We start from the raw sequence: 17,229 nt of genomic DNA on the forward strand, positions 1-17,229 counted from the left end.
GCCCAGGTGCCTTAGCAGGATGTGGTAGCAGACCCCCACCCATGGAACTGTACAAAACTACTGAGAAGGGTGTTATAGGCCTGTGATAAACTGTTGTGAATCATTTTTGCTGATGAAAGTTTTGTCACATTTTTGGAGCCTGATTACTTTTCCCTTTCTTTTTTAACTAAACTCTTAAGGCTGTTTGGCCTCTGGCATAGTGCCAACAGCACTGTAGGACTTTCCTCTTACTAGGAAGCAGCTTTGTAAAAGGAGCCTTATATGCCATCACATTTAGACATCTGTTTATAGGATAGTATGTAGCCAATTATTAGTACTATTGTATTATTGTGTATTATTATTATTATACAATTTATGTTTGTTATATAACTTATTATACAGCTCAGATAAAACAATAAATCATATGTGCGTACATGCTTGAATTCTGATCATTTATGTGCATTCTTGACACTAAACTGTTAGCATTATCTTTACTGAGTTACCCATTTTGGGCCAGATTCTATAAATGGTGCCTAAATCGGCAGTCACCTACAAAAATGGCACCAGTTGCTATCAAACAGGTGCCATTTAAAGAATCGCGGCTAATGGCGCCTGCCACAAAACCTATGTATCTGCAATGCAGGCGAGGGTTTTACTGGCCTATATTGCAGATACCCATGTTCTTTTAAGAATCGCATCTAATGGCACCATAAGGTCGTCTCTGCTCCTAACCATGCCTACTTTGAGCTTAGGCGCTGTTAGGCGGCTTCGTATGGACGCGATTACAATGCCTTCTCTAGTAGACATCTCCTGCCTCCTACTTTTTTTTTAGCAAGTTTTTATTGTTTTTTAGTGGTGCGATCAATTACCGCACTGATTAAAGCCAATTAAAACAAGTTAGGCAGCTTTTGGATGTCTAACAACGCCTAACTTACACACCATTTACTAAATCAGGCCCTATGTGTGTAAAATCTAAATGAGAGATATATATTCCATCAATGTTGTTTGACTTTGTCTCGAACCACTTGCTTGATGCTTTGTGCTCCCCAAAATGCAATGCAGATCCAAAATAGAATCTAAAAAGAAAAATATGGGCAGAATGAAGCATTTTATACAAATATTAGTCATCAGTTGCACATGTTGAATATTTTATTCTAGCAAGCTGGCATTATGGGCTTGAGAATCATATCCCAGTAGTCCCGGTGTGTTCCTACAAGTTCAGTTTTATTTACCCCAGCTTGAGGATAGCATTACAATACAGCCAAGAGTCCGAGATTCAGGCTCCATCTGGGCAGACCACGAAAGTAGAAGAACGATTACAACTACTTCTATAAATTATCTTAACAAATCTGTTTATTTCAGTCATGAGCCTTAGGCCTGATTTCTGAAACTCACTTTGATACTATAACTAGGCATGAAGAAATCAAGAACAGGTGAATATATTCAGATATATAATATAGAGAAGAAAAGGATGTGAACAGCAGAAACAATTTCTCCCAAACTGTTGTGCCTTCACTTGATCACCTTGTTGCATAACATCTGTACCAGTTTTAGCAAGGTGAACCCCCTACAATGGATGTATGGTAGGAAGGATAAAGAAGCAGCAAAACCCCCCAAAAGATTTTGGTACAGAAGATTGGTTGTACCAGTTTGTAAGCGTCCATATAACTTAAAAACAATCCACAAGTGACCCGCAATATAAAACCCAAGAATGTATAAAATATAAATGACCTAACAGAGGCCATGTTTTGGCAAAATAAAAATGCCTTCTTCAGGGCTCTTATAGGGTCCTTGGCTGTCTTAAATATAAAAAACATACAAGTCATTAAAAATCCAATTAGTTAAGAGGCTACAAACAAACAGCACATATGTACAGACATGACAGAAGATTTTTTTTTCTGGTGAAGTAAGCCATAAGCAGCTTCTTCATGGCCCACTACAGCAGAAGATAAATTATAAGACTGAATGAAAAGGCTGAGAATGATTAAATGGACTCCTAAAGATTGAAAGGAAATCTAGAGGGTATGCTAAGAATGTGCCAAACACGGGAAGAGCAACATATAAAAGGGAGAACTGCAAAAAGCCAGCTGATACAGATTTAAGATTTCTGATTGCACAAAGCATAGAAGTGCCCAACTGATGACACCATAAAATAGTGGAGATATGTTGCCGAAAGAGAAATATATAGAGAAAAATGAGATCTGGAGAGGTGCCAGGACAGCAAAGAAGCATGAGAAAATATCAGAGAGCACTAGCATAAAGGAGTCAAAACAGCCAGAGCAATTATAATGAACTAGTGTTTAAGCCCGTTACATTAACGGGTGCTAGAGTACATGTCTGTCTCGTATTTTTTTTTATTTGTCTCTCTCCTTGGATGCTGTCTGTCATTCTGTCTGTCTGTCTCTCCCTGGCCCCCCTGTCTATCTTTATTTCTAACTGCATCCTCTTCCCTCAATCCTTTTATCTTTCTCCTCCCATTTCCTTCCAACATCTGCTCCCCCTGTCCCTCAGACTTCCATTCAATGTCTATCTCCCTCTCTCTACCCCTTCTATCTACTGTTCACCCTCTGTCTTGCCCCTTCCATTCACTGCCCTCTCTTCTCTTTCCATCCAGTGTCCGCCCTCTCTCTCTCTGTTCCATATGGCATCTCCTCCTTCCTTTCCCCCTTCCTTTTCCCTTGGTCTGGCATACATTCCTCCTTCCCTCCATACCCTGCCATTTCTTCTTCCCTCCAAGCCATTTTCTCCCCCTCTGCTCCCTTTCCTCCTTGAACTTCATCGGGCAACAGCAGCAGCATTCACAATTCATTGCTGTTGCCGGCTTCAGGTCTTCCTCTCTGTCAGGTTGTCTTCCTGAAACAGAAAGTAGGCAGAACCTGCCAGAGAGGAAGGCCTAAAGCCGGCAACAGCAGCGAATTGTAAACGCTGCTGCTGCCCGAAGAAGCCAGGCCTTGAAAAACCCGAGGCAGACCACTTCTCTTCCCTCCCAGCCCAACCCCCGCTGACTTGGCTCCCTTATCCTTTCCGATCCCCGCATGCGTCGCGGAAGCGTGAAGACTGAACGCTGGCAATCGGAGTGGCGAGGACGCGGCTCAGGAGACTGTGAAGGTGTTGGCGTGTGGCGGCGCTCCACGAAGTCCTCCCAGCTGCCGCCGCCAGTACCAATCGGGGCGGCGAGGACGCAGGCAGGGAGAGAGCTTGCCTGCACTTCCTCCAGCGGTTGGTGAGTGAGGGCGGGAGGAGGGGAGTGGCTAGAGTGATCCCTGCCTCCGCATTCTAAACTGGAACGCGGCCACGGATCAGAAATCACAGCGGCAGAAATCACAAAGTTTCAAGAGCGCATGCGCGCTCTAGGGTTTTATTATATAGGATACAATACCCATGATATATTAGTGTGTGTCAATTTTGGAGAAGTCATAATTTTTTAAAATACTGGTGAAAAAATAGTATAACTAGCTTTCAAGTTTATGCATCTACCTGGAATTTTTAGGAAATTATGCAAAAATATAAAAATTACTGAAATATGTTTAAGTGCTCTGATAATAGATTTTACGCATATGTGTTTGCATTGCATATTCATGCCTTATGTTCCTCAATTATCAATTTATCTCACTTATTTACCGTATTTTCACGCATATAACGCGTGCGTTATACACAATTTTTACAAACCGTGCATAACCTTGCGCGTTATACGCGTGAGCGCGTTTTACAATGTTTTTTTTACATAGTTCCCCCCCCCGACGTCCGATTCACCCCGCACGACCGCTCGCACCATCCCCCCTGACGTCTGATTCACCCCCCCACCCCGCAGGACCGATCGCACCCCCACTCCGAAGGACCGCTCGCACCCCCACAGCCTCCCCACCCACCCCCATCATGGAGAAGCTCCTACCGTTCTCCTGCTGCTTCCTCTGCCAGCGGTCCTGGCCCTTTTATGAGCCCTGTGTCTGCGCTGCTTCCTCTTCCGGCGGTCCCGCCCTTTCTCTGACGCAGGGCTCACAGAAGGGCCGGGACCATCGGAAGAGGAAGCATTTCAGAGCAGGGCTCACAGAAGGGCCGGGACCGCCAGAAGAGGATGCATTTTAGAGCAGGGCTCACAGAAGGGCCGGGACTGCCGGAAGAGGATGCATTTTAGAGCAGGGCTCACAGAAGGGCCGGGACCGCCGGCAGAGGAAGCAGCAGGAGAACAGTATGAGCTTCTCCATGATGGAGGGGGGGTGGGGAGGCTGTGGGGGTGCGAGCGGTCCTTCGGGGTGGGGGTGCAATCGGTCCTGCGGGGGGGGGGGGGTGAATCGGACATCAGGGGGGTGGTGCGAGCGGTCCTGCGGGGTGAATCGGACGTCGGGGGGGGCATCAAGTTTTCATGGTGGGGACAGGACTTCAAGGGGGAGAGGAGAGTCGGGGCGGGCCAGAGGAGAGTCGGGGTGGCCAGAGGAGAGTCGGGGCGGGCGAAAGGAGAGTCGGGCGGCGACAGAAGAGTCGGGGCGGCATGCGCGGTTACTCCCACATCCATCAGTTCTGGAAACGCACACATTTCCTCAGCAGGCAGCCGTCCATGTAATTCCATGGGAGTTTCTTCATCCGCTACTGGTAATTCTAGAGGTGTCCTAGCTTCCTCCACCTCCATGGGCACACCGCTATTACCCCTGCTTGTGCTGGGAAGCTCTTCTTTAGGGAGAGACCTGAGCTTCCTCCCTACCCTGCCTAGTAGCTTGATAACATCTACTGGCTTTTCAAGAGGGAAGCCCCACCCTGCTCTAGCTGAGCCTGCTCTCACCTGGGCTTCTCTCTGGCTCCCCTGGTAACTACTAGGGAAATAGCTTTCCTCACTGTTATGCCTAGGGCCAGGGGGTAAATGAACTCAGCATACTACGTGACATGTCTCCTCAAGTCTGCTTATCTGACCTCTTTGACCTGAGTGTTGCCCAAACAACATCAAAGGGACTGGCCAGGGGGGTAACTGAAACTCAGCATACTACTGACATGAATCCACAAGTCTGTTTATCTGACATTCTGACCTCCTTGACCTGAGTGTTGCCCACATCACATCAAAGGGAGAGTGAAACCAGATGAGAAGCCGGTTTTCTGCAACACCTCCTTCTGACATCCTGAACTGGGTGTTGTCAAAACACAGAACAAAAGACCAGCACCTGCGGTTTCAACAAGTATCTGCTATCTTGACCTCCTTGACCTGGGTGTTGCCAAAACAAGGAACAAAAGACCAGCACCTGCTGTTTATGCTTTTGAACTCAGCAGATTTCACCCTTTATAAGGACGGGACGCTGCTCCTAACATGAGAATCCATGACATCTGGAGGGAGAATCCAAGATGTCTAAAGGGACAGTCCTTTGGTCCACCCACCTATCAATTGCCAGGATTCCCAATTGTGAAGATGGTCATTGTATGGGGTCAAGGTGATGCTATTTTTATTCTTATATAATAAAGGGTTATTGTTTATGCTTTTATATTGTCTGTGTGCTTTTCTGAGTGTCACTGATCATCCCATTTGTCAGAAATTAGTGGCGGAACACTCACTATTCCTGGAAGAAGGTTTAAAACCTATGTCCCTAGCCCTGCTGTGTGAATGGTAGTGATTGTGCTGTGCTTCCTCTTCTCCCCATTCTAGGTCGGTGGCATCCTCATGTGGGACAGATTGGTACTGGGAGCTGGTCTTTGCAATCCCCTTTCTGGACTTCTTGCCACCCTTCCTTCTAGCTTTCACCGGGACCTTGGCAGGCTCAGAGCTTGCAGGACTGGTTACAACATGCATCACTTTACACTTATCCACGTTGAACTTCATTTGCCATGTCGATGCCCATTTCTCAAGCTTGATTACGTCACATTGCAGATCTTCACAATCCCCTGTGTCTTCACTAATCTGAATCACTTCGTATCGTCCGCAAATTTAATCACCTCACTCGTCGTACCAATGTCCAGATCGTGACGGCAGTGTTTCATGTTGTGAGTGCGATCTGGGCTGATTCTGCTCCGCAGAGATACATTAATCAGCCCTAACATAACATAATATAACATAACATAACTTTTATTCTTGTATACCGCCCATCCAAAGAGGATCCGGGCAGTTCACAAAGAAGAAGAACTGGACAATCAGTGATGTTTCCATAAAATAAGATTATACATTAGCATAAAACAATGTTACAAAATAGCATTAAAAAGGTAGTACGGTTAAATTAATAAAAATGATTATGTAATAAATTTATCAAACAATTGTGTTTTTAAAACATTTCTAAAAGCAATACTGTATACAAATGATTTTGAAAAATGAAAATCTCGACCAGGAATTCTGTTTGCCTAATTGAAAGGCTATGAAATCTCTTAAAACAACATGACTTAATAGTAGGATACATAAACATGAATTAATTACGAGTGTTCTTTACTGAGCTATAAAACTTGAAATGAGAGAATATTTGGGGGCCAAACCAAAGAGTCTTAAAACAAAATCACCCGAATTTAAAAAGGACCCATGCCTCCAAAGGCAACCAATGTAGTTGTTGGTAAAAATAACTAATATGATCATATTTCTTTAGACCAAAAATTAGGCATACACCCACATTTTATATTAAATGAATACGCTTTACATTTTTTTTGCAAGATGCCAGGTATCCACAGTTTTTGTTTTTGTTTTCATAGGTAAATAATATTGCAATAATCAAGAATTGACAGAATTAAAGACTGTACTAAAAGTCTAAAAGAATCAAAATCAAAATATTTTTTTAATAGCTCGTAATTTCCAAAGCGTCCAAAAACATTACTTAATCATAAGGTCTGTATGTTCTTCAAATGCTAAATGTCTATCTAATATAACTCCCAAAATCCTAATAGAGGAGACAAGTTCAAAAGATTGATGATTATTAATTAAAATTTGCCTATCTGAAATAGTTTCATTTGGACTAGCCAAGAAAAACTTTGTTTTTTCAGCATTTAGTTTAAGTTTAAATCTAGACATCCAGCTTTGTATTAGAGAATGACACGGTGACAAAATTCATCACCGTTCCCGTCCCATCTTCATGTCATTCTTTAAAGAGAGAGGGAAGAATCAGAGTATGAATGGCCACAACCACTGACCCACAAGCTTTGCTTTGAAGAATGCTGGTGTAGAAGGACTGAGGTTGAAATAGACACTAGAAAATGACATGGGATTATTTCCCGCGGTTATCCGTGGGGACGGGAATAGTGATGAATTTTGTGACCGTGTCATTCTCTACTTTGTATATCCGTCAAAATTACAGTAACCTGAGCTATTATCTCTGCTATAAAAGAGGTCAAAGGTAACAAAATAGTGTTGGTTTCTGTGTCTCCTAACAGCACAAGGCTGGTACGGGAGTTGGGCTTGTGACAACATCAAGACCATTTTTTTGTTCCAATCCTTCTGTGGGAAATCTTTCAACAATCGTTGACTGCGGTAACCTTTTAGCAGTACCAAGTTCTTTATCAGAATTTGGTCTTCTGCAGTGAAAACCATTTTGAGACAGAGACTGTTTAGAAACTATTGTCTGCTTCTGCGTGTGTCCCATAGCAACAAATCATTTTCACAAGGTAGTGTTGTGGTGCTGTGGGAAATATTTATAACATTTTACATCAACTTCATTCAGGGCACGAAACACTAAATTTCATAAGAATTGGCCAAGTTATGTGGAAGATATGACCTGAGATACTAAGAATCTGAATTGGGATTCATTTTTATGTTTCTTTTGGAGTGGTATCAAAACAGTTGATCGCAGAGGGAGGTTGATCACTTGCCTTTGAGCTTGGCTATGCAAAATAAAAGCTCAAGGGTAATACAAGTTCTGGGTTTTTATGCATTGCAGAGCTTAAAGAATGGCATAGGATTGATCAGCCTGCTAATTGTCATTTCTTAATGGAGTTTACTGGTCTGGACTAGTTAGAATTGCACCAGACTAACACCTGCCAAAGGGTAGGAACAGTGGAGAGAAAAGAAATGTGGGGGTTTTGTTTGGGGTTTTTTTTCAATTCAAATGTGTTTGATTTGAAAATTGAACTGCTGTCTAGTGTGCCTGTGGACCATATACTAGAAGGTCCTATAATTTTTGGTTCCTGTAAAGCCATTTTGGACAGTTTGAAAATATAGTGTATGCTTCAATAAAAGCACTGGTTCTGGTAGTGATTTTGGAACAGTGGAATTTTTAAAAGGAAAATATCTTGGTGCAGTATCCAAATTTCTAACAACGCTAAAATCTGCTTGGTCAGATCAGTGTGCTCAACACACTCAGGCACGTCCATGCCCGGCCACAATATTCATAAATACCGTATCTATGAATGTATAGCTTAATCCTCCAGTATCTTTGTTTATGGGACCCATATAGTAGTGTCTTATCCATAAAAATTTTAAAAATTGAGGATTAGGGGTGTTCCACTTTTCTTTAATTTGAGTGAATGTTAGGAAATCTTCCTTTCCCAACTTAGAAAACTGATCAACCTCCCAACATTTTTTCTCTGCCCAGCTATCAAACCATGTTCTCCATATCCTGGAATAAAGTCAGGATTTGTTTACTATCTGCAAAAAGGGTGATCATAATGTGACCATACGTCGCGTTTTGAACAGGACTGTCCCATTTTTAGATCCCCTGTCCCGTTGTCCCCACACACAGCTTTGGGACGCCAAAATGTCCCGTTTTCAGAGACAGCATCCCGAAGCTGTGTGTGGGGACAATGGGACAGATGATCGTGGAGCCTGAGCTCTGAGAGGGAAAAACACCCTTAGGAGTCCCTCAGGAGGGGCATTGTGCTGCTGAATCAAACCTACCATAAGGTGTATGAACTGTGCAAAAAGTGCATATTTTCCAGTCAGCACAAATAATATTTTTGCAAGAGGACTTCATTTTTGCCCTAGAAGCTGACAAACAGCTGCTGTCTGTGACAAATTGTGGATGTTCTATTCTGGGACATTCCAAGAAATGCTTGGGTCACAAGAAGAAACAAAACCACATAACTACAGGTCAGGATGACATGACCAAAAGTGATATTAACCACAGGTGAAAATAGCTGACAAATTTACAATCATGCCTAGGAAGGAGGGGGCCCCACTCTCAGGAATTATTGATCTTAGTAGTCAAGGGAAATAGAGACATCATATTTGACACCAAGTGACATCATGCTTCATTATGACTCAATTGCCATATGTAGACCATCCAATCAACAAAAATGACAAGTGACAATCCAATAGAAATTAAGTACGTAATTAGTAACCAGGTAGCACTCGTAACCCTAGGCTACTAAACTAGGGCATACCTGCTGACTTAAGCTTTAGAACAGACTGGATGGCATATGACTTACTGGTACTCTGTACTTTTCTTCTGTTAGCCTAACTGCTGTTTGCTATATCCTATTTAGATGCTGACTTGTTTATTACTATTAAACATATATTATATACAGCAATTGGGTTGTCAGTGTGAGGTCATTTAAAATACACTGGAGGGGCTAGCAGCGGCCTCTCCAGCTCTCTCCCTACTTCCCCACTGCCGACACAGCAACAAGGCCAGGCCAGGAGAGTGCAGCAACTGCACAACAGCCAGCCCACAAGCCTTCCCCTGATGCCAATTCTGACATCAGAGAGGAAGTTCTGGGCCAGCTAGGCAGCGATTAGTTAGCTTGGAACTTCCTCCCTGATGTCAGAGGGAAAGCTTGTGGACCAGGCGTTGCGCAGTTGCTGAACTTGCCTGGCCTGGCACTGTTGCTGCATTGGCAGTGGGGAAGCAGGGAAAAATCGGCAGTGGCATGGGGGAGGCAGGGAGAGAGAAAGAAAGAAATAAAAAGTTAGGGGAGTGTGGTGGCGGTGGCTTGGGGGGATAGGGAGATGGCGGTGGCTTGGCGGGTGACAAGGAGAGAGAAAGAAACAGAAAGAAAGAAGGGTGACAGGGAGAGAGAAAGCTTTCTGGAAACAATATATGACTGAGGCTAGAGAATGACAATAAGATAAGAAAATAACAACCCACTGCATTTTCATTAAAACCACAATGACAGAACCTCTCTGATGTCAGAATTGGTGTCGAGGGAAAGCTTGTGGGCCAGGTTTCGGACGGTGCAGGAGGTAGTAGGCACTGGCGAAGAAAACAGGAGGAGGCAGAGGAAGAGAGGGGAAGCAGAGAAGAAATGGACAGCGTGGGGTAGCGGCGAGAGGAAGCTCTGCCCACCCCCAATGTGTCATCAGCAGCGCGCCCGGACTCCCCCTTAAAAGGAGGAGCCGCGGCACAAGGGCAGCAACTTCGGCCGGTGCAGGAGGTAGTAGGCACCGGCGAAGAAAACAGGACGAAGCAGAGGAAGAGAGGGGAAGCAAAGAAGTGGACAGCGTGGGGTAATGGCAAGAGGAAGCTCCGCCCAGCCCCCAACGCATCATCAGCAGCGGACCCGGACTCCCCCTTAAAAGGGGGGGAGCCAACGGCGCACAGCCGTTTGGCGCACAGCAAAGGCGAGCGGCAAAGGTGCTTGCCTTAGCGAGAGCGCCTTTGCGAAGGAGCCGTAGGAAGGAGCCAGGAAGTTAGGCTGACTCACAGAGAGCCCCAAAAACATAAGTTACAATCTTTTTTTTTTTGGTCTTTACCTAGCCAAACAACACACATCTAGAACAAGCACCGCAGAAAATTCAGCAGCACCAGAACAATTCACAACTAACAGAAGGACAGCGAACAGGAGTCAGGACACACACAGCCGCCCGGGGCAGAAGGTTCACATAAAGCTCAGACAATTCAGAAGAGGAACAGGAGATGATCGTCTACGGAAGCCAGAAGATGAGCTTTCCAGTCTTTCTGCACCGGCTGCAATATGTATGACTATCTCTCCTCGGGGACTAGGGCATAAGTTTGCAGTTGATGCAAGGAGCTGGAAAGCCTGAAACAGCAAGTCCGGCTGCTGGAAGGAACTGTGATGGAACTAGAACTACTCCTCGCCATGAAAGAAGATAACCTCAAGCAGGAGAAGTTGCTAGGAGAGTCCAGTACCAGCGAAGTGATCGAGGAATTGGAGAGATTCATCGAGGAAGCCCACCAGCAACATGTGGAGGTCCCAGGGTTGGAGATAAGGGCCCAACCAACAACCAAGGAAAAGGGCCCGGGTGATATGGAAGGAGGCTTCACTACAATGGACGAGGAGACCAAAGCGGAGGTAGAGGACGACCACACACTTGGCGGAAATGGGAGCCCGTCTGAAGAAGCACCGCAGAAGGAGGAAGTCAGGTCCTACACCAGGGATATGGACCTACGACCCCCAAATAGAGAAGATAGGGATCATCGTTGGAGATTCCATCATACGCAATGTGGACAGTCACATTGCAGGAGGAAGAGAAGATAGACTGGTCACCTGCCTGCCTGGTGCAAGAGTGAAGGATGTGGCCAGCAGGATCACCAGGATCATTGATAACGCAGGAGGAGAGGACACTGCTGTGCTTATCCACGTGGGAACAAACGATGTGAGCGGACGGAAGTATGACAGGGAAGAACCGAAGGATCAACTCCGCTCACTCAGAAGAAAACTGAAGGTCAGGGAGGTGAAAGTGGCCTTCTCTGAGATCCTCCCAGTACTGAGAGCGGATGGAAAGAGACAGGATGAACTGCGAGCAATCAATGCCTGGATGAGACGATGGTGCAATGAGGAGGGGTTCGACTTTGTGCGCAATTGGATGGCATTCTGGGGAAATGGCAGATACTATAGAAGGGACGGCCTACACCTCACCAAGCGAGGAGCAAGAGTCTTGGCTGAAAACATGAAGAAGACCATTGAGAGGGCTTTAAACTAAGGACCAGGGGAGAGCCGACAGTCGACAACCAGTCAATGGCCCGGGCATCAGTAGATCCCAAAGAAGGAACTACAAGCAACTGCTCAGATAAAGGGGAAGAGCATGCTGAAATCAAAAGTAACAGAAAAAAGCGCAAATAGATACAAGAAGGGACGTGAAGACTAAAAAGTTCAGGAAGGTACCACCAAAGGAACTCAATTGTATGCACACGAATGCGCAAAGGGAGCTCAAATGTATGTACACGAATGCCAGAAGCTTGAGAAACAAAATGGGGGAACTGGAGGCACTAGCAAAACGAGAAGAACTGGATATCATCGGAATAACAGAAACATGGTGGAACAAGGAAAACGAATGGGACACAATACTACAGGGATACAAACTATATAGAAGAGATAGAATAGGGCAAAAAGGGGGAAGTATTGCCCTGTATGTCCAAGAAGGAATAGAGTCTATCAGAGAAGAAAAGACGAAAGGAAAAGAAAAACTGGAATCCCTCTGGATAAAGATTCCTAGGCAAAATGAAGCAGACATAAAAATAGGCCTCTACTATCGACCCCCAGGACAGACGGAAGAAACAGACATAGAAATGATAGAGGAAATCAACTATGGCTGTAGAACAGGTAATGTAACGATCATGGGAGACATCAACTTTCCGGGGATAAACTGGAACCGAGGAACCTCAAACTGCAGCAGGGAATCAATGTTCCTGGAAATGATAGGGGACTGCTTCCTAGAACAAATGGTGGGAGAACCGACAAGAGGAACCGCAACCTTGGACTTGGTCCTAAATGGCATAACTGGAAGGACAACAGATGTAGAGGTCACAGTCCTGTTGGGGACGAGCGATCACATCGTGATCAATTTTAAAATTGGCATCGGGAAGGGGAAACGAACCAAGACTCAAACCACAACCTTTAACTACAGAAAAGGGAAATACGACAGCATGAGAGTCATTGTTAAAAAACGGCTCAAAAACAGGACAGCCAAAATCAAAACGGTCGATCAAGCATGGTCCCTACTAAAATACCATCACCGAAGCGTAGAATCTCTACATTCCGCAGATATCCAAAGGAAGGAAAAATAAGAACAAAGGAGAACCAGCTTGGCTAACTAAAGAGGTGAAGGATGCAGTAAGGGAAAAGAAGAACTCGTTTAAAAAATGTAAACGTGAACACACAACGGAGGCCTGGAACAGTCACAAGGTTGACCAGAAGAAGTGTCACAAGGCAGTAAGAGACGCCAAAAAGGCCTATGAGGAAAAGAGAGCGCAAGAAGCCAAAAACTTCAAGCCCTTTTTTAGATACATAAAAGAGAAGAAATCAGCAAATGAGGCAGTAGGCCCTCTCGATGGCCACGGAAGAAAAGGGTGCATCAAGGAAGACAAACAGATTGCAGATAGGCTAAACTCATTCTTTGCATCTGTCTTTACCAAGGAGGACACTGCATCAATACCCGAAACAGGGAAAGTATTCAAGGGAGAAATAGAGGAAAGCCTCACCACTGTGAATGTGGATTTGGACATGATATACTATCAGATCGACAAACTAAAAGTGACAAACCCCTGGACCAGATGGAATTCATCCGAGAGTGCTAAAGGAGCTTAAAGTTGAAATCGGAGAACTATTACAATCTCTAGCTAACTTGTCAATCAGAACCGGGCGAATACCAGACGACTGGAAGATAGGGAATGTCATCCCAATCTTCAAAAAAGGATCGAGAGGAGAACCGGGCAACTATAGACCTGTGAGTCTTACGTCGGTTCCAGGGAAGATGGTTGAAGCACTAATAAAGGATAGCATAGTGCAACACCTGGAAAATCACGACCTGATGAGAGCTAGTCAACACGGCTTCAGGAAGGGGAAGTCATGTTTGACGAATTTACTTCAATTTTTTGAGGAGGTGAACAAACAAATCGATAACGATGAACCGGTGGATATAATATACTTGGACTTCCAGAAAGCATTCGACAAGATTCCACATGCAAGGCTTCTGAAGAAACTACAAAGCCATAGAATAGAAGGGGATATACTAAGATGGATAGGCGGATGGCTGGAAAACAGATTGCAGAGGGTGGGCATAAATGGGAAGTTCTCGGATTGGGAAAAAGTGACAAACAGTGTGCCCCAGGGTTCGGTTCTTGGGCCAATCTTGTTCAATATCTTCATAAATGACTGAGAAGAAGAAACAACAAGTAATTTAATCAAGTTTGCGGACGACACAAAACTGTGTAGGGCAGTTGGGTCACAAAAGGACAGAGAAGAACTCCAGAGAGATTTGAACCAGCTAGAGAAATGGGCGGAAAAGTGGCAGATGAAGTTTAATATAGAACAATGCAAAGTGATGCACCTGGGTAAGAAGAACAAGGAACATGAATACAAAATGTTAGGTGCAGCATTGGGAAAGAGCGAGCAAGATAGGGATGTGGGGGTACTGATAGACAAGACCCTGAAGCTGTCGGCTCAATGCGCAGTGGCGGCAAAGAAAGCAAACAGGATGTTGGGCATGATAAAGAAGGGAATCACGAGTAGATCGGCGGACGTTATAATGCCGCTTTACAGAGCAATGGTCAGACCACATTTGGAATACTGTATCCAACATTGGTCTCCCTAGCTGAACAAAGATATAACCCTGTTGGAGAGGGTGCAGAGGTGAGCCACGAAGCTAGTAAAAGGCATCGAGAATTTGAGCTACAATGAACGCCTCGGAAAACTGGGATTGTTCACCCTCGAGAAGAGAAGGCTGCGAGGGGATATGATAGAGACTTTCAAAATACTAAAAGGATTCAACAAAATAGAGCAAAAAACATCGTTATTCACATTGTCAATTGTGACTTGGACAAGGGGTCATGGACTGAAACTGAGGGGCACCAGGCCCAGGACAAATATCAGAAAGTTCTGTTTCTCACAGCGAGTGGTGGATGCTTGGAATGCTCTCCCGGAGGAGGTTGTGTCAGAGACCACCATTCCAGGATTCAAGGGCAAGTTGGATGCACACCTTCTTGCAAAACACATTGAGGGTTACGGGTAAACAAGGTCTTTAGCAGGGAACACCAGTATTGGCCTCCGTGTGTGCGGGTCACCGGACAGGATGGACCTAGGGTCTGATCCGGTGAAGGTATTTCTTATGTTTTTATGTTCTCTTATTAAAATCTAAACACTCAGTCAAGAAGGCATCTTCTTTTTGGTATCAGTCACTACTAAATCTTTGTAAACTTGATTAACACTGGTGCTGTTTGTACAAAGGCACTAGTGGAACTGGTAATACTGGCACTGTTGTTAATACCTAATTTTGAAACACAAAGAATTTTATTCTTTCAAACACCCAGAGGAAAACGAGTAGGATGCTGACATACTGAATCCAGGCAAACTTAATCATCTCCCAGAAACCTGGCTGGTATGAAATAACTTCCACTGCATATCGAATGACAGTATCAATCACAAATGAAAGAGAAAGAAAGTGGGGAGAGGGGGCAGGGAGAGAGAAAGAAAGAAAGGATGCACAGTCAGAAGGAAGTGCAACCAGACTCACCAGACAACAAAGGTAGGAAAAATGATTTTATTTTCAATTTAGTGATCAAAATGTGTCAGTTTTGAGAATTTATATCTTCTGTCTATATTTCACACTATATTTGTCTATTTTTCTATAGGTGTTACTGAGATGACATTGCATATTTTAAAGTCATCTGTCGACCTCTTTGAAAAAAATCTAAATATAAATGATAATTAACATTTTCTCTGCATACAGCGTGCTGTTATTTTTTTTATTTTATGGTTACCAATATGAATTAATAAGATAAGAACATAACATAAGAACATAAGAACTGCCATATCCGGATCAAACCTTCGGTCCATCAAGTCTGGCGATCCGCACACCCGGAGGCCCAACCAGGTGTACACCTGGCGTAATTTTAGTCACCCATATCCCTCTATGCCTCTTGTAAGGAGATGTGCATCTAATTTGCTTTTAAATCCTAGAACGGTGGATTCTGCAACAACCTCCTCTGGGAGAGCATTCCAGGTGTCCACCACTCGTTGCATGAAGCAGAACTTCCTGATATTTGTCCTGGACTTGTCCCCCCTTAGCTTCAGTCCATGTCCTCTTGTCCGTGTCACATTGGACATTGTAAATCATTTTTTTTTCCTGCTCTATTTTGTCGATTCCTTTCAGTATTTTGAAAGTCTCGATCATATCTCCTCGCAGTCTCCTCTTCTCAAGGGAGAACAATCCCAGTCTCTTAAGTCGTTCCTCATATTCCAAGTTCTCCATACCTTTTATTAGCTTCGTTGCTCATCTCTGCACCCTCTCCAGCAGTTTTATATCCTTCTTTAGGTTGGGAGACCAGTGTTGGACACAGTATTCCAAGTGTGGTCTGACCATTGATCTATAAAGCGGCATTATAACTTTCTCTGATCTACTCATGATTCCTTTCTTTATCATGCCTAACATTCTATTTGCTTTCTTTGCCGCTGCCGCGCATTGTGCTGATGGTTTCAGGGTCCTATCTATCAGTACACCCAGGTCCTTTTCTTGTTCGGTCTTACCCAGAGATGCACCTGACATTCTATACTTGTGTTCCTTGTTATTTCTGCCTAAATGCATTACTTTGCACTTTTCCACATTAAATTTCATCTGCCATTTCTTCGCCCATTTCTCTAACTGACACAAGTCACTCTGGAGTTCCTCGCTATCCTTCTGCGATCTGATTGCCCGGCATAGCTTTGTGTCGTCTGCAAACTTGATGATCTCACTGGATGTTCCTTCTTCTAGGTTATTGATGAAAATATTAAATAAGATGGGCCCAAGTACCAAGCCCTGGAGCACACCGCTAGTCACTTTCTCCCAGTCTGAGAACTTTCCATTTATGCTCACTCTCTGCTTTCTGTTCTCCAGCCATTTGCCTATTCATCTTAGTATATCTCCCTCTATTCCATGGCTTTGTAGTTTCCTGAGAAGTCTTTCATGTGGAACCTTGTCGAACACTTTCTGGAAGTCCAAGTATATTATGTCCACCGGTTCTCCACTATCAATTTGTTTGTTCACAGTCTCAAAAAATTGAAGCAAATTCGTCAAACATGATTTCCCTTTCCTGAAGCCATGTTGACTGGCTCTCATCAGGTCGTGTGTATCCAAGTGCTGGACTATGCTATCTTTAATCAGTGCTTCAACCATCTTTCCAGGGACAGATATAAGACTCACAGGTCTGTAGTTGCCCGGTTCTCCTCTTGATCCTTTTTTGAAAATTGGCGTGACATTCGCTATCTTTCAATTGTCCAGTATTTATCCAGTTCTAATTGACAGGTTGGCAAGTTTTTGCATAAGCTCTCCGATTTCAACCTTCAGTTCTTTTAAGACTCTCGGGTGAATTCCATCAGGTCCAGGGGATTTGTCGCTTTTAAGATTGTCAATCTGGTAGTATATCTGGTCCAAGTCCACTTCTACTGTGGTGAGTCTGTCCTCTATTACTCCTTTGAACACTTTCA

At 44.2% G+C, this 17,229-nt stretch overlaps 1 protein-coding gene across 1 annotated transcript in view; it reads right to left on the reverse strand.

Annotated features, from left to right (window-relative positions):
- Positions 1-317: 317 nt before the first annotated feature.
- The window catches only part of LOC117354916 (alkylglycerol monooxygenase-like), a 92,447-nt gene continuing 75,535 nt past the window's right edge, over positions 318-17,229 (reverse strand). Inside the window, exon 11 of the mRNA XM_033932869.1 lies at positions 318-1,055. Within this exon, the coding sequence (XP_033788760.1) occupies positions 975-1,055 (81 nt within the window). The 3' untranslated portion in view covers positions 318-974. The remainder of the gene's footprint in view (positions 1,056-17,229) is intronic.

The sequence above is a fragment of the Geotrypetes seraphini genome, chromosome 2 (assembly GCF_902459505.1).
Source record: "Geotrypetes seraphini chromosome 2, aGeoSer1.1, whole genome shotgun sequence".
Classification (NCBI taxonomy): Eukaryota; Metazoa; Chordata; class Amphibia; order Gymnophiona; family Dermophiidae; genus Geotrypetes; species Geotrypetes seraphini.